The sequence below is a fragment of the Salmo salar genome, chromosome ssa02 (assembly GCF_905237065.1).
Source record: "Salmo salar chromosome ssa02, Ssal_v3.1, whole genome shotgun sequence".
In the NCBI taxonomy this organism is placed as follows: Eukaryota; Metazoa; Chordata; class Actinopteri; order Salmoniformes; family Salmonidae; genus Salmo; species Salmo salar.
Window position 1 is genome coordinate 47111382 of NC_059443.1, and position 23634 is coordinate 47135015.

Consider the following 23634-nt stretch of genomic DNA (forward strand, 5'->3'; position numbering starts at 1 on the left):
GGGTAGACAGGGCCGCCGGCGTCATAATGGTGATGGCCCTCCTCATGTGACCAATTTCAACAGCGTCTCATTCATTCAGTTTCCACAGTAGAAGGCTCAAATCACTTTGTAAAGACTGGGGACATCTAGTGGAAGCAATAGGAAGTGCTCAATGAACCATAGCTCACGGTGTGATTAATAGGCAAAGATGTGAAGTTGAGTCCACAATTCAGAATTACACATCCTGTTACGATCGGTCTCGGGGTTTTGACTGCCATATGAGTTCTGTTATACTCACAGACACCATTCAAACAGTTTTAGAAACTTTAGGGTGTTTTCTATCCACAAGTATTAATTATATGCATATCCTAGCTTCTGAGTTTGAGTAGGAGGCCGTTTAAAATGGGCACGAATTCTTTTCAAAAATCGCTTCTTGGCGTTCCCCTATCCTAGGGGAACGCCAAGAGGTTAAAAAAGTGGTCAGATGAAGCAGATGCTAAGCTACAAAACTGTTTTGCTAGCACAGACTGGAATATGTTCCGGGATTCTTCCGATGGCAATGAGGAGTACACCACATCAGTCACTGGCTTTATCAATAAGTGCATCAAGGATGTTGTCCCCATAGTGACTGTACGTACATACTCCAAGCAGAAGCCATGGATTACAGGCAACATTCACACTGAGCTAAAGGGTAGAGCGGAACTCTAACCCGGAAGCTTATACGAAATCCCGCTATGCCCTCCGACGAACCATCAAACAGGCAAAGTGTCAATACAGGACTAAGATTGAGTCGTACTACACCTGCTCCGACGAACAGTTGCAACTGGAGCAGCAGCACAGCCAGGTGGACTGGGGACATCAAGTAGTCATCAGGCTAGGTAGTCCTGAGGCATGGTCCTAGGGCTCAGGTCCTCCGAGAGAGAAAGAAAGAAAGAAAGAGAGAAAAAGAGAAAGAGAATTAGAGAGAGCATACTTAAATTCACACAGGACACCGGATAAGACACGAGAAATACTCCAGATATAACAAACTGACTCTAGCCCCCCGACACATAAACTACTGCAGCATAAATACTGGAGGCTGAGACAGGAGGGGTCGGGAGATGCTGGCCCCATCCGATGATACCCCCGGACAGGGCCAAACAGGCAGGACATAACCCCACCCACTTTGCCAAAGCACAGCCCCCACACCACTGGAGGGATATCTTCAATCACCAACTTACCATCCTGAGACAAGGCCGACTATAGCCCACAAAGATCTCCGCCACGGCACCCCTACTAGGGACGGCATGGAAGAGCAACAGTAAGCCAGTGACTCAGCCCCTGTAATAGGGTTAGAGGGAGAGAGGGGAACCGGCCAGGCAGAGACAGCAAGGACGGTTCGTTGCTCCAGTGCCTTTCTGTTCACCTTCACACTCCTGGGCCAGACTACACTCAACCATAGAACCTACTGAAGAGATGAGTCTTCAATAAAGACTTAAAGACTTGTCACCGTAGCGTACGTGTAGGTATGTACGGCAGGACCAAATCGGAAAGATAGGTAGGAGCAAGCCCATGTAATGCTTTGTAGGTTAGCAGTAAAACCTTGAAATCAGCCCTTGCCTTAACAGGAAGCCAGTGTAGAGAGGCTTGCACTGGAGTCATATGATCACATTTTTTGGTTCTAGTCAAGATTCTAGCCGCCGTCTTTAGCTGCCTTGCTCAGAGGCAGAACGACATAATTTCCTTGTCAGCTCGTGGATTCGATCCAACAACCTTTCGGTTAATGGCCCAACACTCTAACCACTAGGCTACCTGCCGCCATGTGTATATTGTCTATATTTATGTTTGCCTGATGTACTGTATGTGCTTGTTTTTGTATTGTGCAGGGCTCATTTGTAAAAGTGACTTTAGTCTCAATATGACATCCCTATTGAAATGAAGGTAAATAATAATAATACTGTTCCAGGCTGATCAGTAGAGCAGTTTTGGAGAGCTGATCTATTGGACTCCAATGTTGATCCAATATCTCTGCCCCCTCATGTCATGCTCTGCAGATGGCCCAACCTCAGTCCCATTACTCACTCTAACCCTAGAGCCTGACACTGCTCTGACAGCTCTTTGATGACACGGCTCAATAGGAGGGTTTGATGCCACGCCTGGCCCCAATCCCTAAGCCAGAGGAATGAGATGGAGAGGGAAATAAGGACATGGAGAAGTCCTATTCTCCTCGTCTCCTCTAGTGCTTTATATCTTTTGCATCATCACTTCTTGAAACAGGCCTTGAAAGTAATCAATTGATAGATGTGGCAACACGGATTACGTTGAGTTTAGTGATACGGACCGTTTGGTGGATGACAACGCAGCCCCTAGCCAGACCAGCACTGAGCTCACACGGTGTCGGCCAGTAAGCAACGGCCTCAATCAATTCACAGACAGAGGGCCATACAATCTCCAAGTTATGTGCTCAACTCTATAGAAAACTGTACAAAGAATTCTCAGCTCTAGAATTGTTAGTAGCATTATAGTAGTGACATGGTTGTTGCCGAAGCTTGTTTAAATTCAGAATATGTGGGTTATTTTTGGCATGGTGTGTTCTGTCCTGACTCCTGAGAACTGATGCATAGCCGTTCTGCAACAGGGCCATAACTCATACTCTGTGTTGTATTTCACAGGGACTGCAGTGCGTGCCCCTTAACAAGGCTTTTATAAACACCCCTCCCCCACTGCCCCCGCTAATGAGAGGGTAATCAGCCTTTTAATTAGCTTGATCAACTAATTTCAGATCCCACAAGTGCTCCCCATTTGGCCCATAGATTGCATGCACAAAGTAATCATGTCAAATGCAAAGAGGCCCATGGAGGACAGTGTTCAGTCCCTGCAATGTAGAACACATTTTGTGGTGTGTCAACCCTGAGGTGTTTTTGGCTAAGATTTTTGAGCAAATTGAGCAAATACATAAGTAAATAAAAAGCTACATTAACAAACCTCCAGCTGATACAGTCAGCTGGGTTTGTGTTCCTAAACACAAAATGGTGCTAAAAACAGAAATGCAACAGTAATGAATAATGCCAGTTATAGAATCCTTGGGAAAGTACAGTAAGGGAGTATTGTTGATGTGAGATGAGGTGAATTTACATCAATATAGAGTGTCTCCCTGTGCCTGTCTCACTGTGCTTCCAGAGGCTTGTGAGGCTTGCATAATTGCCTGCAGTGTGTACGTGCTCCGTGGAAGTGTCCATGGGATGAGGCAGGAATAGAGACGAGAGCCCTCTGAGAGGACAGTCATAATAGACACCGGCACCTCTGCAGGAATCAGGGATTAGTCACAGCCACAGATCTAACTCTGATCTTTCTGTCGCTCTTAGTCCTCATTTTTCTGCATTCCCTTCTTCCCCTCACACAGTCACCTTTGTGTGTAATTGCTCAGTGGCTCCAAGAGTCTGCTGTAAGTGACATTCGGACGGTGGCCTCTGAAATTAATCCTGCTTTGGCAACTTGCCCTCGAAATTATGTTGGGTCTCTTCTTTCATCATGGTGACTTCCTCTGTGAAGCTCTTGCATTAATTATGGTGCCAGGGGAGGCACACATCACTCAATTAAGAGAGCTTGTATTCTGAGATCATACACATTCCTTAGACCATATGTACAGCTGTATTTTTCACTCGCGGTAACCTGCTATGTTCATGTATGGCTCGTTAATGCGCTATTAATAGGTGTGTCCAATCTGCTATTTTAACCCTTGATCTGCAAAAAAAGTGGGGGGCTCAAACAAACCTGAAGGTTGTAGATGGAGTAAAAGTATGAAAAAGCTGATAAGCATGTTGTAATAAGATTGATTTGCAATAGTACATAGTACTTTTAAGGACAGTGGAGTGCAGTTCAACCGCTTCTGACCAAGATAGTCCTCAAATGTCACATAAATACAGCTACAGTGTATAGAAGCGAAAATAACATTTAAATAACCTCACAGCCTCCTACCCTGTCTTCTTCCCACAGTTCCCCCCTCCCCTATTGCGCCCCCACAGTTGCTGCGAGCGGGCTCCACATATCTGATCATCCAGCTCAACACCAACTCCATCCTGGGAGATGGCCCTATCATCAGGAAGGAGATTGAGTATCGGGCCAGCCAATCACCTTGGTCCGAGGTCCATGGGGTCAACATGGTCACCTACAAGCTGTGGCACCTGGACCCAGACACGGAGTATCACATAAGTGTGTTGCTGACCCGGCCCGGAGAGGGCGGCACCGGACCACCCGGACCACCCCTTATCAGCAGGACTAAGTGTGCAGGTGAGGGTCTGGGCAGTGTGACAAGGTCTAGATATTCTTGTACAGTATGTGACATTCTCATAGTTGTCAGTGTTTGGTAACACAGAGTATTTTGGTAATATGTAGCGAGTCTCTTATGCACCACAGGAGAACCAAGAAATGAAGAGCGACACCACGGCTGTCTTTTAGGCTTTTATGTTGATCTGCAATAGTATTGTGAAAAGACAGGACAGGAACACATCAGTCTCCAATGCACCACCTGACAAGTTGTTCTTTCTCTCTCAGTGTTTTCTCAGACTCTCACAATCACACTCATACATAAAGCCATAATGTATAGTATAAAATAATAACCAGTCCTTAATACAAAGAATGTATAATCTTAATTCTTAGACAATAGAACCATACCTGCAATAGTATTGTGAAAAGACAGGACAGGAACACATCAGTCTCCAATGCACCACCTGACAAGTTGTTCTACACAGGAGCATGAAGAAAGGTAAAACACATATCCTGTCTCACATCCCCAATACATTGCTAGGTGCTTTCAGTGTTGATACTAGCAAAATACAACAACTCATGTACAAAACCACTGCAACACAAACAAGTTACAACGTAAAATCGCCTTAGAGGGAAAAAACTACATCCCCCATAATGCAACACCATCACTAGTTGGCAGCTCAGCTAGCCGTCTGCATCACAGAAAGAAAGGCATGCTAGCTAGCAACACTTTTAGCACTCTGTAACTATATTAATAACAACAATAAAACTCTGAAAGTTACGTGTTTCGATAGTCTCACATCCCCTTATAACAATATCTACAGCATTAACCTTGGGACGTTTTATTTATTTCACGTTACGGACTTCTACAAAGGAGTAATCTGCAACCCGTACCTTTCTCTCTCAGTGTTTTCTCAGACTGAGGAGAGCGGGAGATATGGGTAGTACCAGAGTGTTAGTAGGTGACGTAAGCACCCAGATAAAATAAAATACATTTAATGAAACAAAACCTGAAGATGTTAACATCATTCAGCTACTGTAGCTGCCTACCTAACATCAACAGGCATCATCAGTAGCGCAACAATTAAAATTAGAAACCAAAAGTAAAGTTCCTGGCGATCATAGCGATCTGACTCCCCCCTTCTGTCTGAACTTGGAATATTCCTGTTCGCGGGCTTTGGCCACTGACCCTCAACCTGATTGTTCTGTTCTGCGTTGTGTACTATTCTAATAATTTGAAGTTTGCTGGAATAACCATTTTAACTCTACTACAAATACATGTTATTAACCACCTGCAAATCCTTGGTAAAGTCCTACCATAATTTTTTTTATGATTTGGAATTTTTATTGTAAGATCATTCTAGTTTTCTTGGTCTGACTGATATGTTTCTAGTCTTGATAAATAGAAGGAAGTGTATCATTCTAGAAGCAGTTTGCTTCGTCTGTGGATTTTATCTACGAAACCTCAAAAATGCTCATATTTTTGGTCATTTTAGAGAGGATATTTCCTCAGACTATTCAAAGTACAGATGCCCAACAGCTAGATGCTCAGACTTTATTTAATCTCAGAGTAATTGCTTGATTATATTATTGAATTAGAAAAGTGGAATAGCAGACCATCGACTGTGGTGATAATGTGGCCAAATTGTATTCCAGACTGAAACCCTTCTGTGAAATGTTTTTATTTTTTATATATTTTTTTTGCTGGAAGAAAACAACTAACACACACATATGTACGAAACCTAACACACACATATGTACGAAACCTCAAAAATGCTCATATTTTTGGTCATTTTAGAGAGGATATTTCCTCAGACTATTCAAAGTACAGATGCCCAACAGCTAGATGCTCAGACTTTATTTAATCTCAGAGTAATTGCTTGATTATATTATTGAATTACAAAAGTGGAATAGCAGACCATCGACTGTGGTGATAATGTGGCCAAATTGTATTCCAGACTGAAACCCTTCTGTGAAATGTTTTTATTTTTTATATATTTTTTTTGCTGGAAGAAAACAACTAACACACACATACACACACACGCACATACACACATGCACACACACACACACTCAAACACAAAATGCATGCCTATTTCCTGTGGGCGTTTGTCCCATGTCTTCTACAGTCATCAGTCTTTAATATGCCCAGCGATCTCTTCCCACCACAAACCATCTCTCACCCCCCCTCCCTGTTCCATCAACCACAGCCTCCATGTCCTGTCTGATGACACATGAAGCACACTCCCTTTTCCCAATAGCCGCAGACACCACCCATTCATCAGTAAAATAGAGAGAGCCCAGAGCCAGCTCTCACTCAAAAACACAGAAAAAAAATAAAATGAGAGAAAGGATACACAAGGAAAATATTATAATATTTTTAAAGAGATAGACATGGAAAGAGGAGAGGGAATTTTATAGTTGTGAAGTGAGAGAGGATGCACACACTGTTCTAATGTACATTTATTTTAGTGGCACCATTTTATCCTGTCTGTCATGCTTTTTTCCTCCAGATAATTTTCATACCAATGGTGACTCCAAATAACTGTCTCAGATATCAAAGCCTGACTTTTTGCCCTGTAATTTCCCCAGCTGTTGTTTTCACAACATAAGGGTTAGGTTGTTGTGTCTACTTGTTTGTTCTGTTGGTGGCCTGATCCTGATTCACACACCTTCACACACTCCTCTCCATCACCCCGTTCACCCTCCAGGAGTCTCTAATCACCACCTGGACACCCTTGAGTTCCACTGACCCATCCCCCAGACCATCTGGTCCAGAACCCACACTGACCCCATACTTCATCATTGCATTATGATCCTCTCACCTTTGTTGGGCTGCTTAGGTCTAAGCATGAGGAAATATATGGTCTTGTCACAGTGGGGATCTCTGGGAGTGTGCTAATTACCAGAGTGAACAGACAGGAGGCTTGGACCCTCTTGGTGTTCTTCTGACTAAAGTTAATTTATTCTCCAAAAAACAGTATTGCCATGGACTGGGTATGTTCTGCTGTTCCGTGGGAACAACGTCTCTCTTCCTGGCTTGCTCTGACCTATATAGTGGAGCCCGGGCGTCCTCCTCTGAGTGCTGTAAAACTAATGGCCGTGAATGTGAACATGGTCTCCGCCCGCCTCTGATGGCCAGCCAGGTGTGCTTGATGAGCCATCACTGTGATTATCAGCAGGGCTGCATTATCGTAGCTCAAAGCCCCTCAAGTAAATCACAGAGGAGACAAGTTATTTCCAAACCTCTTTAATAGGCTTCCACCTGCTTCTGGGTCACAGAGCCCCCTGCCACCAAACCTCTCTGCCGAGCGAGGGGCTTCATACCGGTGCACGACTAAAATTAGGAACATTACAGTGTGCTCATCCCTTTCATGGCTCATCTTCCTCGTCCATCATGGCAGGCCTCTCTGTCAGTGACTGCATTCCTGCTTCATTCCTCCATCTCCCCTGTGGTTAAGTCTCCACAGACTCCCTCCACAGCTCAGCACCAACCCAGGCCAAGGACAACCCTGTCCACAGGTAATCCCATGAATCAGTATTAGTGGGGGTAATAAACCAGAAGCTCTCCCCTTCCTTTCCTCTCACTTCTATACCGTGAGGAACAAGCATGCCACTCTGGGCTCTGGGCCATGTTGGGGATGCTGCAACCCCTCTCCGAAGGCTGACAGGGAGTGTGTGCCGCACACATTCGAACGTGGCATGCAGACAAATAGACTGGGCAAGGGGAAAGGTGTTGGCACAAAAGTCAAATTTGATGAAAATCCACAATGGGCACACTGTGGCCTCTTCGGTGGTTTTGTCATCAGCTCATCAGTTTAAAGCCTCTCTTTATTTAGCTTTGAGATTGTGCAGACTATCAATTACACCATAAAGACAATCCTCAATCAAATTGAACAATTATTCTAACATTTCCTGCCGCGTCTAATGTACCACTACTTTATTACCCAGCCCACATATTTATCTGCTGTCACAAAATGATGTTCAGAACAAAGCAGTGGTCATGTTTCCTTCTAGACCGAGATGCCAGAAAACAAATTAGGAAAGTAAACAGTGACTGTGAAGGGGCTTAAATATAGATTGCCAGTGTCATGAAATTCTGCTTCAGTGAGAAAGATAATGAATAAAAAGGGATAAATGGATAAACTTCAGGGAGAGATATAATGAATAGAAAGGGATGAAGAGATAAATATCCACTAGGAAGAGATAGCCTTTTGAGTGGTGCGTTAGGGTGTGTGTGTGTGTGTGTGTGTGCATGTGCCTGTTTGTGCTCGTATGTTTCCTTGCATATTCAGAGAGCACCTTTCAAATCCACCCCCTTTGATTACTCCCTTTGTTCCTTTAAGCTTTCCCTCGCTCATCGATGCATTAGCTCCATTGTTTTAGTCCTCAGCACAAATAGCTGCAGTGAGAGAAGAATCCCTTTGAGTGTTATAGTCAGTGCAGGAATGAAGACGTTGGCTGATATAACCTTACTCTTCTCACTGCTGAGCCCTCCGCTCCATATCTCCTCTGTCACTCTCACTCTCCTCTGCCATTAGTCACGAATCCCTATTAAAAGAACAAAGCAATACAATACATTATGTGGAATATTGTTTGACAAAAAGGCATCGATTGTGTTAATAATGGGCTGTGACAAATGCCTCCATTGGTAATGTGTTGCCTGAGATTGTCCTTGGCTTACCCCTGTAGCCTGTATCTCTTACTGCAACACTGACTGGCTTGTGCCTGAAGGCACAGAGGCTTCTCAGTATCTCTGTATCTCTCTATGCCGAGGGAGGAATAGAAAGACAAGGCTGTAGTTCTCTCTGCTTGAGTCAAAGGAAACAGGGTTGACCCCAAACCCAGCAGTGACCAGAAGTAACTGGGTGACTGCTGAAAACAAGCAGCCTGTCAAAATGACCCAGCAATAAAAATATACTGGCGGAATTGAATGTCCTTGGACAGCGCTCTTATTTATGGTTCTGAATTTGGCCTCTGGGAATGGAACTATAGTGGACACTCAATTTGCTAGTTGACACGTAGGCGGGGACTGGCGGTGGTGTGACAGAGACCCGCAGCCTGTCCCATTAATTAGCGTAATTGGCACTAGTCCGTGCATGGCTGGTGGGGGACGTGGGTGTGCCGCGCCCACAGTTTCCCTCTGGCAGGAAAACTGTTGACCTCTATGATGGGACATGGTAGCGCCACCTAGCTTGGATGAACAGCTTCCAACACATCGGCGTGACCGAGAGAACGTTGTCAGAACTTGTCACACATGGAAACATCGGGGCTACTAAAGGATTTCTTAACCTCTCTGGGCTAGGCGGGACGAATTCGTCCCACCTACGCAACAGCCAGTGTAATCCAGTGGCGCGATTTTCAAATACCTTAAAAATCCTATTACTTCAATTTCTCAAACATATGACTATTTTACAGCTATTTAAAGACAAGACTCTCGTTAATCTAACCACACTGTCCGATTTCAAAAAGGCTTTACAACGAAAGCAAAACATTAGATTATGTCAGCAGAGTACCCAGCCAGAAATAATCAGACACCCATTTTTCAAGCTAGCATATAATGTCACAAAAACCCAGAAGACAGCTAAATGCAGCACTAACCTTTGATGATCTTCATCAGATGACAACCCTAGGACATTATGTTATACAATACATGCATGTTTTGTTCAATCAAGTTCATATTTATATGAAAAAACAGCTTTTTACATTAGCATGTGACGTTCAGAACTAGCAAACTTCCGGGGAATTTACTAACAATTTACTAAATTACTCACGATAAACGTTCACAAAAAGCATAACAATTATTTTAAGAATTATAGATACAGAACTCCTCTATGCACTCGATATGTCCGATTTTAAAATAGCTTTTTGGTGAAAGCACATTTTGCAATATTCTAAGTACATAGCCCAGCCATCACGGGCTAGCTATTTAGACACCCGGCAAGTTTAGCCTTCACCAAAATCAGATTTACTATAACAAAAATGTTATTACCTTTGTTGTCTTCGTCAGAATGCACTCCCAGGACTTCTACTTCAATAACAAATGTTGGTTTGGTCCCAAATAATCCATTGTTATATCCAAATAGCGGCGTTTTGTTCGTATGCGTTCCAGAAACTATCCGAAATGGTAAATCAGGGTCGTGCGCATGGCGCAATTCGTGACAAAAAATTCTAAATATTACATTACCGTACTTCGAAGCATGTCAACCGCTGTTTAAAATCAATTTTTATGCAATTTATCTCGTAAAAAAGCGATAATATTCCGACCGGGAATCTCCTTTTCGGCAAACAGAGGAAAAAACACAAAGACGGGGCGGCCAGTGCACGCGCCTAAGCCCACAGTCCCTTGATCGGCCACTTGAGAAAGGCGATAATGTGTTTCAGCCTGGGGCTGGAATGACGACACTCAGGTTTTTCCCGGGCTCTGAGAGCCTATTGGAGCCGTGGGAAGTGTCACGTTACCGCAGAGATCCTAAGTTTTTGAAAGAGATGTCAAAGAAAGACAATAAATGGTCAGACAGGCCACTTCCTGTAAAGGAATCTCTCAGGTTTTGACCTGCCATTTGAGTTCTGTTATACTCACAGACACCATTCAAACAGTTTTAGAAACTTTGGAGTGTTTTCTATCCAAAGCCAATAATTATATGCATATTCTAGTTACTCGGCAGGAGTAGTAACCAGATTAAATCGGGTATGTTTTTTATCCAGCCGTGTCAATACTGCCCCCTACCCTCAACAGGTTAAAACTTTAAGATTTCGTAATTTACACTGTGTTTAAACAGTTTTTATTTCAGCTTTATTTAACCAGGCTAGTCTCTTGAGATAAAAATTTGATTTTCAAAAGAAGACCTGGACCTAGTTGATAACATTGCCTTCTCTCTCTCTTCCTTTCCCTCCCTCCCACCTTCCCTCTCTGTTAGAACCAACACGGGCCTTGCGAGGTCTCACAGCCTCAGAGATCCAGTCCAGGCAGCTGACCCTGCAGTGGGAGACGCTGGCCTACAACTTAACCCGCTGCCACACCTACTCTGTGTCCCTGTGCTACCGCTATGCCACCGTAGGGGGCGGCGGCGGGCACAACACTACTGTGCGCGAGTGCCTGGCGGTGGAGCACAATGCCTCACGCTTCACCCTGCGCGACCTGCCGGCCTACCACTCCATCCGGGTCCGTCTGGCGCTCGCCAACCCTGAGGGCAAAAAGGAGGGTCGGGAGGTTACCTTCCAGACTGAAGAGGACAGTAAGTGATGAGAGAATGTTGGAGACGTATACTGTACGGAGGAGCTCATACAGGGTACATATTCATAGAAACCAGAATAACATGGGAGAATGTTGGAGACATATACTGTGCTTAGGAGCTAATACAGGGTACATATTCATAGAAACCGTAATAACATGGGATAATGTTTGAGACATAAAAAGGAACTGATACATACAGGGCACATATTCATAGAAAGTAGAATGAGAGGAACCATCTTGTGTTAGAGTGCCTTAATGTGAAAATAGTATTTTTCAGTGGTGCAATACTCCAGTCTTGTCAGGCCACATTTCAGGTTGTTGGTTACTATTCACAAAAATGTGTGGAGTCTGCTGAACACTGCTGGTACATTATATCAGTGCTTTTAGATGTACCTGATAGCCTGGCAAGGTCTGTTGGCTGCCATCCAACCTCCTCACATGGCTGTCTACCTTCTCAATCCCTGCTTCCCAGAGATCTGTAAGAAACACTGTTTTAGTGACAGACTGTTCATGGATCACTTTGGTGTCTGTCTGTTTAGGTAGTGGTGAAACTTCTGTGAGACCAAAATAACTCAAAGTACCTAGGGAGTCATCCAAAACTTTTCTCCAGAGGGTATAAACAAATGAACAAAAATAGTGCTGTTCAAATGGAATGAAAATCTAGCTATCTATACAGTTGGGATTGATAACACTGGGTCAGTCAACATCAGTAGTGTAAAGAACACGAGGGGAGACAGAGAGCTGGTTTCAAGCGCAGGACGCAGCAGGTGGTTATTGCAAAGGACCACAGGAGAAGGCAGGTAGCTGGGTCCAGGGGCAGGCAGAATATCATACACAGGGAGTCCAAAAGGGCAACAGTACAGGCAGGGAATAGGCGTCGTTAGTGAGGCAGGCCAAAACTATCATACACTGGAGGAGTAGATCACAGGAAAGCCAGAGCTCTGAAAGACGTGTGTCACAAAACAAACAATACCTCACAGTGATGGGGTGCAAAGAACTGAACTAAATAGTGTATGATAATGACATACAGGTGTGTGAACAGGTGATTAGAATCCAGGTGATTTGGGATCTGGAGAGTGAGCTGCGTTCAGGGGATCTAGGTGTTTGAGAGTGTGAGCGCAAATGTGGGCTGGAAAGTGAGCTGTGTTCAGGGGATCTACGTGTTTGAGGGTGTGAGTTGGAAGCAGACGTTACAAGTAGCTACAGTTTGGTTGAAGGGATTCATAACTATCATGGTCCGTCTCCTTTCCCATACGGTTGTGTCTCAGTAGACTTGAATAAAAGCATTGTGACCATCTCAAAGAGGCTGCATCAGCATACCGAAGGATCCGTCTCCTTTCTCAAATGAAAATTAAATATTAATAATCATATCTGAGGCCCACCAGTAAGCCAGAGGACGGATTTTCCCCCATATCTCCCAATATATTCCTTTTGTGCCAAGGCAGCCAACAGCCGCCTCGGTGCATTGCAGATGCCTGGCTAAAGGACAAATACATTTTTCCATTAAAAAGAAACTAAACAAACGCACTGTTCTCACACCAAAGGGAGAAAAACAAAAGTGTGTGAGAGAGCGAACGAGAATGAGACAAAAAGCAAGGGAGAGAGAAAGAGAAAAATAGAGATACCTGTCAATTATAAACACGCTCTTCAAAAGCTTTTAATCATGAACTCTCTTTCCAAACTCTGTCACTACCGAAATAACACCAGACTCAGCTGTTTCCTCACAGCGCTGAATGGTTGTTGCTTTTGCCCCAGGGTTGATCCCTCTCCCCCAACTACCCCTCCACCCTGCACTCTACACACCCAGACTAATGGGGATTGTGGTCTGGAATACAAAACCACAGAGCACAGAGGATACTATAAAAACAGTTAGCATTGTTTTTATAGGGATGTGTCAAGGCCAGGCTTCCCCCTGGTGTCCAGGCCAGGCAAAGTTTTAACAGCATTCAGCATTTATACGAAGGATCACTGGCCATCAGCTGAGGATGCATTTAATCACCACTATTTCCCTGAGGTATTTTGAAGGCATAAGACTCATGGTACAATAGAAATATCTTGTCCACTATTGTTAAGTAATTATATCATGTCACTGTCAGACTCAGTGCTCAAAGTAATGTCTTTAGGGGTCTCTGTATCACGTAATATTAACCTCACCATCATGATGATAGTATGAACCTGATCAGTCTGAATTGACTCTAAGTACTTGTTATTTACTATAGTGATTACTCTACTTCAGTGGTTTTATATCCGTCCTATTCTCTTTGCTTGTACACTCTCTGACTGGCCCTGACTATATACACTATGGTTAACACAACATATAGTCCTTTATGTCCTACATGGTGCAGAATTCTCAGTTCTAAAGCTAACATTGTAAGAGAGACTCAGTGACATTGACCACTGAATATGATATTGACATTATGAGATGCTTGCCATGATATTACCACTTCAATTTCCTGACCTGTTGCTTATTTCCCATAGTTCCCGGTGGCATCGCCCCTGAATCGCTGACCTTCACCCCCCTGGAGGACATGATTTTCCTCAAGTGGGAGGAGCCAGTGGAACCCAATGGTCTCATCACCCAATACGAGGTAAGGATGCTTCTCACTCTGCTTGATGCCCTCCAATCACCTCTAAACATCTCCTCCCAAAGTTCTCAGGTTCACCCTCCTGGCTCTCGTATCCTATTAGAGTTTGTAGGCATTTTTTGGTGTAGTTTAGGTTAGCAAGAGGAGTGTCACAGGCATTGATTAGTATAGTTAAGTTCTAGGAGAGAAATGTCACAGAACCTTTCAAACAGAGAGTTTGAAACAAGGACAGAACAAAAGCTATATTTTACAGGGGGTTGTTATTTGAGGTAATGGTTTGACTAAGAATACAGGCAGAAGCTATAGTACTGTACAGTACATTTTTTTACAAGCTCATATTCCATCCCCAGAGCGCTCTCTGTTTCTCTCCACACATTTAATAGTACATCTAGAGCTAGCAAATAGTCTGGCACCTTGTCACCAAGAGTAGTTAAGAAAAATATTTATCAGCATATAGCACTGCCATGCATCATCACATTTTTCACCCTCATTTATTAGCACTAATTTATTCATGCTCATTTTGGAGTAGGTCTCCGATGAAAACAGACAATTTGTAACGTTAGTCTCACTTTCACCCTTTTGTCTTCACCTATGGTAGGTGGTCAGTACAGTATTACCTATACCAGCCTCAAGCCTTCACCCAGCCCTCTCTCTTTCAATGTCATCTCAAGGAGGATATTATTAAATGGGATTTGTGGTTTGACATATAAAGTGGAGGCAGGGATGGATTTTCTCCCCGTAGCGTCCTGATCTCTCTGAGCTGACAAAGAGAGCTTTAGACGGAGCCACAGAAGAAATCCTCTTAATTTCTCTCCCATTAAAGCTTTGACCTGTCTCCCTGAGCCCATCGACCGCCACGACTCCAGCCTCACAAGCCCCTTCTTGGACCTCTTTGCTCTTTTTGAAGGCTATTATCGGCTTTTGTATTGGCTTTTTTTATGAGGAACACATAGGTCTCTGTGTGTACCTGGTACAGTCATTGGCTGTCTTCACAGCTACCACGCCTGCATGGGTTATTATGGTGCTTTTAAAATAATCTTCATAGTCAATGGTTTGGTTCAAGTCAGTGGGAAGCAAGGTGTGTCTGTGTTATTTAACATTCCCAGTTTTTACATTACTCTCTGACGCCACATGGGTGGAATCCCATAAGACAGTTTGACTGGGTGGGAAAAAAAGTTGCTTCCAACAGCATCAATATTTCACACAGAACACATTTCTACATTAGCATGAATATCCTTCAGGCTTGGCCATTACGAATGGATTAGCAAGCCAAACAAAATCATTAGCATCTTGTTATTGTGCAACCTGCAGGTTGTGATCTCTGTAAACACACAAAGAAATAGCGTTTTGATAATGATTCCAATTTCATGACAAAATAACAGCATTACACTGGACTGCATCACATATGCTGCTGCTACTATTTCTGTCACTTTATTTCTAGTTATATGTACATGTCTACCTCAATTACCTTGTACCCCTGCACATCGACTTGGTACTGGTACCCCTTGTATATAGCCAAGTTATTGTTACTCATTGTGTATCTATTATTACTTTTATTATTAAATGTTTTACTTTTCTATTATTTCTGTATTTTCTTACTCTCTGCATTGTACACACCTATTGTTTACGAAGCAAGTGATTAATACAATTTGATTAGATTTTGATTTGCAAAAAAAAATTACCAATCAGTACATTGACTTAGAGCAGCAGTACAATTTTCAAAGTCAGATGTGAATCCTCAGAGAAAGTCAATTGAACAAAAGTTAAAGGATAGTTGCTCCACATGTAAATAACTCATGCTCTCAGAAATAATTGCTGTATGAATCATTCTGGTGTCTTTTTTTAATCTGTCCATAGATCAGCTATCAGAGCATTGAGTCGTCTGACCCGGGCATCAACGTGCCAGGACCTAGGAGAACAGTGTCGAAACTGAGGAACGAGACCTATCACATGTTCTCCAACCTTCACCCTGGCACCACATATCTGATTTCTGTCCGCGCCCGCACAACCAAGGGCTTCGGCCAGACCGCCCTAACTGAGATCACCACCAACATTTCAGGTGAGTGTTGGTATGTGTGTGCACACCTGCAGGTGTGTGTGTTCACGCTAGGCAGCAGCTACTCTCCCTGGGGTCAAGCAACATTAAGGCAGTTACAGTGCATTCGGAAAGTATTCAGACCCTTTCTATTTTCCACATTTTGTTACGTTACAGCCTCATTCTAAAATGGATTACATGCATTTTTCCTTATCAATTTACACACAATACCCCATGATGACAAAGCGAAAACAGGTTTTTAGAAATGTTTGCAAACGCATTACCTTACTTGCATCAGTATGCAGATCTTATGCTATGAGACATGAAATTGAGCTCAGATGCATCCTGCTTCCACTGATCATCCTTGAGATGTTTCTACAACTTCATTGGACTCCACCTGTGGTAAATTCAATTGATTGGACATGATTTGGAAAGGCACACACCTGTCTTTATATGGTCCCACAGTTGACAGTGCATGTCAGATCAAAAACCAAGCCATGAGGTCGAAGGAATTGTCCATAGAGCTCAGAGACAGGATTGTGTCGAGGCACAGATCTGGGGAAGGGTACCAAAACATTTCTGCAGCATTGAAGGTCCCCAAGAAGACAGTGGCCTCCATCATTCTAAAATGGAAGAAGTTTGGAACCACCCAGACTCTTCCTAGAGCTGGCCACCTAGCCAAACTGAGCAAACGGGGGAGAAGGGCCTTGGTCAGGGAGGTGACCAAGAACCCGATGGTCACTCTGACAGAGCCCCAGAGTTCCTCTGTGGAGATTGGAGAACCTTCCAGAAGGGCATCCATCTCTTCAGCACTCCACCAATCAGGCCTTTATGGTAGAGTGGCCAGACTGAAGGCACTCCTCAGTAAAAGGCTTGGAGTTTGCCAAAAGGCACCTAAAGGACTCTCAGACCATGAGAAACAAGATTCTCTGGTCAAATCAAATCAAATTGTATTGCTCACATACACATGGTTAGCAGATGTTAATGTGAATGTAGCGAAATGCTTGTGCTTCTAGTTCCGACAATGCAGTAATATATAACAAGTAATCTAACGAATTCACAACAACTACCTTATACACACAAATGTAAGGGATGAATAAGAATATGTACATATAAATATATAGATGAGCGATGGCCATGCGCCATAGGCAAGATACAGTAGATGGTATAGAGTACAGTATATACATATGAGATGAGTAATGCAGGATATGTAAACATTATTAAAGTGGCGTTATTTAAGGTGACTAGTGATACCTTTATTAAGTCCATTCATTGAAGTGGCCAGAGATTTGAGTCTGTATGTTGACAGCAGCCTCTCTATGTTAGTGATGTCTGTTTAACAGTCTGATTGCCTTGAGATAGAAGCTGTTTTTCAGTCTCTCGGTCCCAGCTTTGATGCACCTTTACTGAGCTCGCCTTCTGGATCATAGCGGGGTGAACAGGCAGTGGCTCGGGTGGTTGTTGTCCTTGATGATCTTGTTGGCCTTCCTGTGACATCGGGTGCTGTAGGTGTCCTGGAGGGCAGGTAGTTTGCCCCCGGTGATGCGTTGTGCAGACCGCACTACCAACTGGAGAGCCTTGTGGTTGAGGGCAGTGCAGTTGCCGTACCAGGCGGTGATACAGCCTGACAGGATGCTCTCGATTGAGCATCTGTAAAAGTTTGTGAGTTTGTGAGGAACTTAAAACTTTCCACCTTCTCCACTACTGTCCCATCAATGTGGATGGGGGGGGGGGTGCTCCCTCTATTGTTTCCTGAGGTCCACGATCGTCTCCTTCGTTTTGTTGACGTTGAGTGAGAGGTTATTTTCCTGACACCACACGCAGAGGGCCCTCACCTCCTCCCAGTAAGCCGTCTCGTCGTTGTTGGTAATCAAGCCTACCACTGAAGTGTCATATGCAAACTTGATGATTGAGTTGGAAGTGTACATGGCCACACAGTCATGGGTGAACAGGGAGTAGAGGAGAGTGCTGAGAATGCGCTCTTGTGGGGCCCCAGTGTTCAGCGGGGTGGAGATGTTGTTTCCTACCTTCACCAGCTGGGGGTGGCCCATCAGAAAGTCCAGGACCCAGTTGCACAGGGTGGGGTCGAGATCCAGGGTCTTAAGCTTAATGACGAGTTTAGAGGGTACTATGGTATTACATTCTAAGCAGTAGTCAATGAACAGCATTCTTACATAAGTATTCCTCTTGTACAGATGGGATAGGGCAGTGTGCAGTGTGATGACGATTGCATCGTCAGTGGACCTATTGGGGAGGTAAGCAAATTGGAGTGGGTCTAGGGTATCAGGTAGGGTGGAGGGGATATGCTCATTGACTAGTCTCTCAAAGCACTTCATGATGACAGAAGTGAGTGCAACGGGGCGATAGTCATTTAGTTCAGTTACCTTAGCTTTCTTGGGAACAGTAACAATGGTGGACATCTTGAAGAATGTGGGGAAAACAGACTGGGATAGGGATTGATTGAATATGTCTGTAAACACACCAGCCAGCTGGTCTGCGCATGCTCTGAGGACGCGGCTAGGGATGCCGTCTGGGCCGGCAGCCTTGCATGGGTTAATACGTTTAAATGTTTTACTCACGTTGGCCACGGAGAAGGAGAGCCCACAGGTTTTGGTAGCGGGCCGTGTCAGTGGCACTGTATTGTCCTGAAAGACGTCAATGTCCATGACGGGGCTGTTTTTTTTGTTTGTAATCTGTGATTGACTGTAGACCCTGCCACATACGTCTCGTGTTTGAGCCGTTGAATTGTGACTCTACTTTGTCTCTATACTGACGCTTTGCTTGTTTGATTGCCTTGCGGAGGGAATATCTGCACTGTTTGTATTCGGTCACGTTTCCAGTCGCCTTGCCATGATTAAAAGTGGTGGTTTGCACTTTCAGTTTTGTGCGAATACTGCCATCAATCCACGGTTTCTGGTTACGAAATGTTTTAATAGTCACAGTGGGTACGACATCTCCGATGCACTCGCTAATAAACTCGCTAACCGAGTCAGCGTATACATCACTGTTGTTCTCTGAAGCTATCTGGAACATATCCCAGTCCACGTGGCGCCGACAGAGATGGCGCCGACAGAGATGGCGCCGACAGAGATGGCGCCGACAGAGATGGCGCCGACAGAGATGGTCGCCTCGCTTCAGGGCCTTAGGAAACTATGCAGTTATTTGTTTTTCTATGTAATATTTTATGTATTATTTCTTCCATTGTTAGCCCAGGAAACCTCAAGTGTTATTACATACAGCTGGGAAGAACTATTGGATATAAAAGCGATGACAACTTACCAACATTACGACCAGGAATACGTCTTTCCTGAAGCGGATACTTTGTTTGGACCTCCACCCTGGACATGGGATCTTATCCCAGAGGCCGACCCAAAACCACGCGGTCGCCGCAGGAGAGGCAAATGGAGCGGCCTACTGGTCAGACTCAGAAGGCGAGCACACCATCAACCTCTCCCGAGCAAATTACTCGCCAACGTCCAATCTCTAGATAGCAAGGTGGATGAAATTAGGGCACGAGTTGCCTTCCAGAGAGACGTCAGAGATTTTAACATTCTCTGTTTCACGGAAACATGGCTCACTCGGGATATGCTGTCAGTCAGTACAGCCACCCAGTTTCTTCACGCATCACGGTAAGAAGAAGGGCGGGGGTGTATACCTTATGATTACACCATGAGTATTTAATCATAACAACATACAGGAACTCAAGTCCTTTTGTTCACCTGACCTAGAATGCATTACAATCAAATGCCGACCGCATTATTTTTCAAGATAATTATTTTTGATTATAGTCACAGCCGTGTATACCCCCCCCCCAAGTACCTCGTTGGCCCTGAAAGAACTTCACTGGACTCTATGTAAACTGGAAACCATACATCCTGAGGCTGCATTTATTGTAGCTGGAGATTTTAACAAAGCTAACCTGAGAAAGATACTTCCTAAATTCTATCAGCATATCGAATGCGCGACACGGGCTGCTAGCATTCTGGATCATTGCTATTCTAACTTCTGTGATGCATACAAAGCCCTCCCCCACCCTGCCTTCGGCAAATTGGATCATGACTCCATTTTGCTGCTCCCAGGCTATAGAAACTAAAACAGGAAACACCCGTATATGGTCTGATGAAACCAAGATGAAACTCTTTGGCCTGAATGCCAAATGTCATGTCTGGAGGAAACCTGGCACCATCCCTAAGATTAAGCATGGTCGTGGCAGGCTTATGCTGTGGGGATGTTTTTCACCGGCATGGACTGGGAGACTAGTCAGGATCGAGAGAAAGATGAACGGAGCAATGTACAGGGAGACCCTTGATGAAAACCTGCTCCAGAGTGCTCAGGACCTCAGACTGGGGCAAAGGTTCACCTTCCAACAGAACAACGACCCTCAGCACACAACCAAGACAACGCAGGAGTGGCTTCCGGACAAGTCTCTGAATGTCTGAGTGGCCCAGCCAGAGCCCGGACTTGAACCTGATCGAACATTTCTGGAGAGACCTGAAAGTAGCTGTGCAGCGACTCTCCCCATCCAACCTGACAGAGCTTGAGAGGATCTGCAGAGAAGAATGGGAGAAACTCCCCAAATACAGGTGTGCCAAGCTTAGAGTAGCATCCTACTCAAGAAGACTCGAGGCTGTAATCACTGCCAAAGGATCTTCGACAAAGTACTGAGTAAAGGGTCTAAATATTTATGTAAATGTAATACATTTGCAAACATTGCTAAAACCCTGTTTTTGCTTTTTCATTATGGAGTGTTGTGTGCAGATTAATGAGGGGAAAAACACAATTGAATCCATTTTAGAATAAGGCTGTAACGTAACAAAATGTGGAAAAGGTCACGGGGTCTGAATACTTTCCGAATGCACTGTATCTACAATACAAAATCCATGTGTACGTGTGTGTAGAGTGCGATTCCACGTGTGCCATGTCAACCTTTGCACCTAGCATGAATCAAAGTTGAACATCAACTGTCTGAAGGAGTTAACAGGAGTCTGTAAATACACGATATGCAAAAGTATGTGGATACCCTTTCAAATTTGTGGGTTTGGCTATTTCAGCCACATCTGTTGCTGACAGGTATATAATATTGAGCACACAGCCATAGACAAACATTGGCAGTGGAATGGCCTTACTGAAGAGCTCAGTGACTTTCAACGTGGCACCGTCATAGGATGCCAACTTTCCAACAAATCAGTTCGTCAAGTTTCTGCCCTGCTAGAACTGCCCCTGTCAACTGTAAGTGCTGTTATTGTGAAGTGGAAATGTCTGGGAGCAACAATGGCTCAACCGCGAAGTGGTAGGCCACAGAAGCTCACAGAACGGCACCGCCAAGAGCAGAAGCGTGTAGCGTGTAAAAATCATCTGTCCTTGGTTGCAACACTCAGAGGTAGTTTTGAACTACTGAGTTCAAAACTACCTCTGGAAGCAACATCAGCACAAGAACTGTTCGTCAGGAGCTTCATGAAATGGGTTTCCATGGCCGAGCAGCCGCACACAAGCCAAAGATCACCATACGCAATGCCAAGCATTGGCTGGAGTGGTGTAAAGCATGCTGCTATTGGGCTCTGGAGCAGTGGGAACATGTACTCTGGAGTGATGAATCACACTTCACCATTTGTATTTGTATTTATTATGGATCCCCATAGCAGCTACTCTTCCTGGGGTCTGGCGAAATTAAGGCAGTTATACAATATTAAAAACATTAGAATACATTCATAACACATTTCAAAAAACACCATCTGGCATTCCGACGGACGAATCAGGGTTTGGCAGATGCCAGGAGACTGCTACCTGCCCGAATGCATATTACCAACTGTAAAGTTTGGTGGAGGAGGAATAATGGTCTGGGGCTGTTTTTCATGGTTCTGTCTAGGCCCCTTAGTTCCAGTGAAGGGAAATTTTAACTATACAGCATACTGTACAATGACATTCTAGACGATTCTGTGCTTCCAACTTTGTGGCAACAGTTTGGGGAAGGCCCTTTCCTGTTTCAGCATGACAATGCGCCCGGGCACAATGTGAGGTCCATACAGAAATGGTTTGTCAAGATTGGTGTGGAAGAACTTTACTGGCCTGCATAGAGCCCTGACCTCAACCCCATCAAACACCTTTGGGAAGAATTGGAACGCCGACTGCCAGCCAGGCCTAATCACCCAACATCAGTATCCGACCTCACTGATGCTCATGGCTGAATGGAAGTCCCCGCAGAAATGTTCCAAAAGTTTTCCCAGAAGAGTGGATGCTGTACTACCACTCCCATCCTCTCAAAAGGAGTGACACCATTTCATCGAACACAACAAAGCACAAAGAGCAGAGGGGAAACAGCGGTTGTTATGTGTAAGGATAGATATCTTCATGGGACCATGCAGCATCTCCCAGCCGAGAGAGAGACAGACTCTGAGCTTATTACTGAAGAAGGAAATCCATCCCTGGTGTTCTATTCACTTTTAATGATGCATGTTTCCCTGTGTAAAAAGGCAGGAATAAAAACACCTCAGAGGAAACCTCAATGCAGCTCTCTCGCTCTCTCTCCCCTCTCTCTCTCTCTTTCTCTCTCTTTCTCTCAGTGGGTGTATGAGTGTGTCTTCATGCAAAGGAGAGTACTGAGAGTTCTTTAATTATAGATGTACTGCTTAATCACTCCTTGGTGTCTGTACGTCAGTCAGGGACCTGCTGGTACATGGCCAGAGAGAGAGTCCAAAAGCCCTTATGTATCATCCTCCCCCTCAGAACAGCAGAACATTCACATGTACTGAGCGTCTCTCATTGCTACACTGACAACTAGCTTATAGTGCCTATAACGAACTCCACATAATGTACGTGCACCCCTACTAAGACAGCTACAGAGCCTGCCGTCTAGTCTACAATCTTCCAGATTGAACTACCACAGAGAACACAATGAACTGTACACAACCCTCAAGCTAATTCTTACTTTATCTCCACAAAGCTTACCCCAATAAACCCCCTCAAAACCTACTCCCAACCGACCAACACCTTACTGACATCAAACACCTCACACTCTTCGTAGCACGCTAGAGCTTTTATATTACGTGTGAATAAAATAAGCACACACTTATTAAACGCCTCACTTTAATTGAAGGCAGTTTATTCAGCTAGCTGCTATTTTCCAAACCCTATTTTTTTATACCATAATTGTTGATTCCTCCGTAATAGTTTGCCTTTCCTCCCCTTCACTAATTGACTATTAAAGACACGCCGTGCAGAAGGACGCATCTCCTGGGAGAAACGCAGCTTCGGCCAAATCCCTTTAAATGAGAAGCTCCTACTATTTGTCCTGCATTTCCATTACTTTTAATTGCACTCGGTATCCAAGACAACCAGAACATAGAGAAATTCGGGAGGGACATTTCTGTGGGAACGGGACTCACAAGAGTCAATGGGGCTGCATACCTTTTATGAGAGAATAGGGAAAGAGGCTGTATGTTTATTAGATAGGATGTGTGGATAGACACACCTCAGCTGCTTTTAAAGGGGACTGATGAAGGATGTGTCTGTCTGTGTGCGTGCGTGTATGTCTGCGTGTGTGTCTGTGTGTGGTT

The 23634-nt window shown here is 44.3% G+C and overlaps 1 protein-coding gene across 8 annotated transcripts in view; it reads left to right on the forward strand.

Annotated features, from left to right (window-relative positions):
- The window catches only part of ptprub (protein tyrosine phosphatase receptor type Ub), a 406174-nt gene that overhangs the window by 246832 nt on the left and 135708 nt on the right, over nt 1-23634 (forward strand). For all 8 annotated transcript variants that reach the window (XM_014169371.2, XM_014169389.2, XM_014169399.2 and 5 more), the window contains exons 7-10: nt 3955-4248; nt 11145-11462; nt 13940-14049; nt 15904-16105. In XM_014169371.2, coding sequence (XP_014024846.1) covers nt 3955-4248; nt 11145-11462; nt 13940-14049; nt 15904-16105 — 924 coding nt within the window. The remainder of the gene's footprint in view (nt 1-3954; nt 4249-11144; nt 11463-13939; nt 14050-15903; nt 16106-23634) is intronic.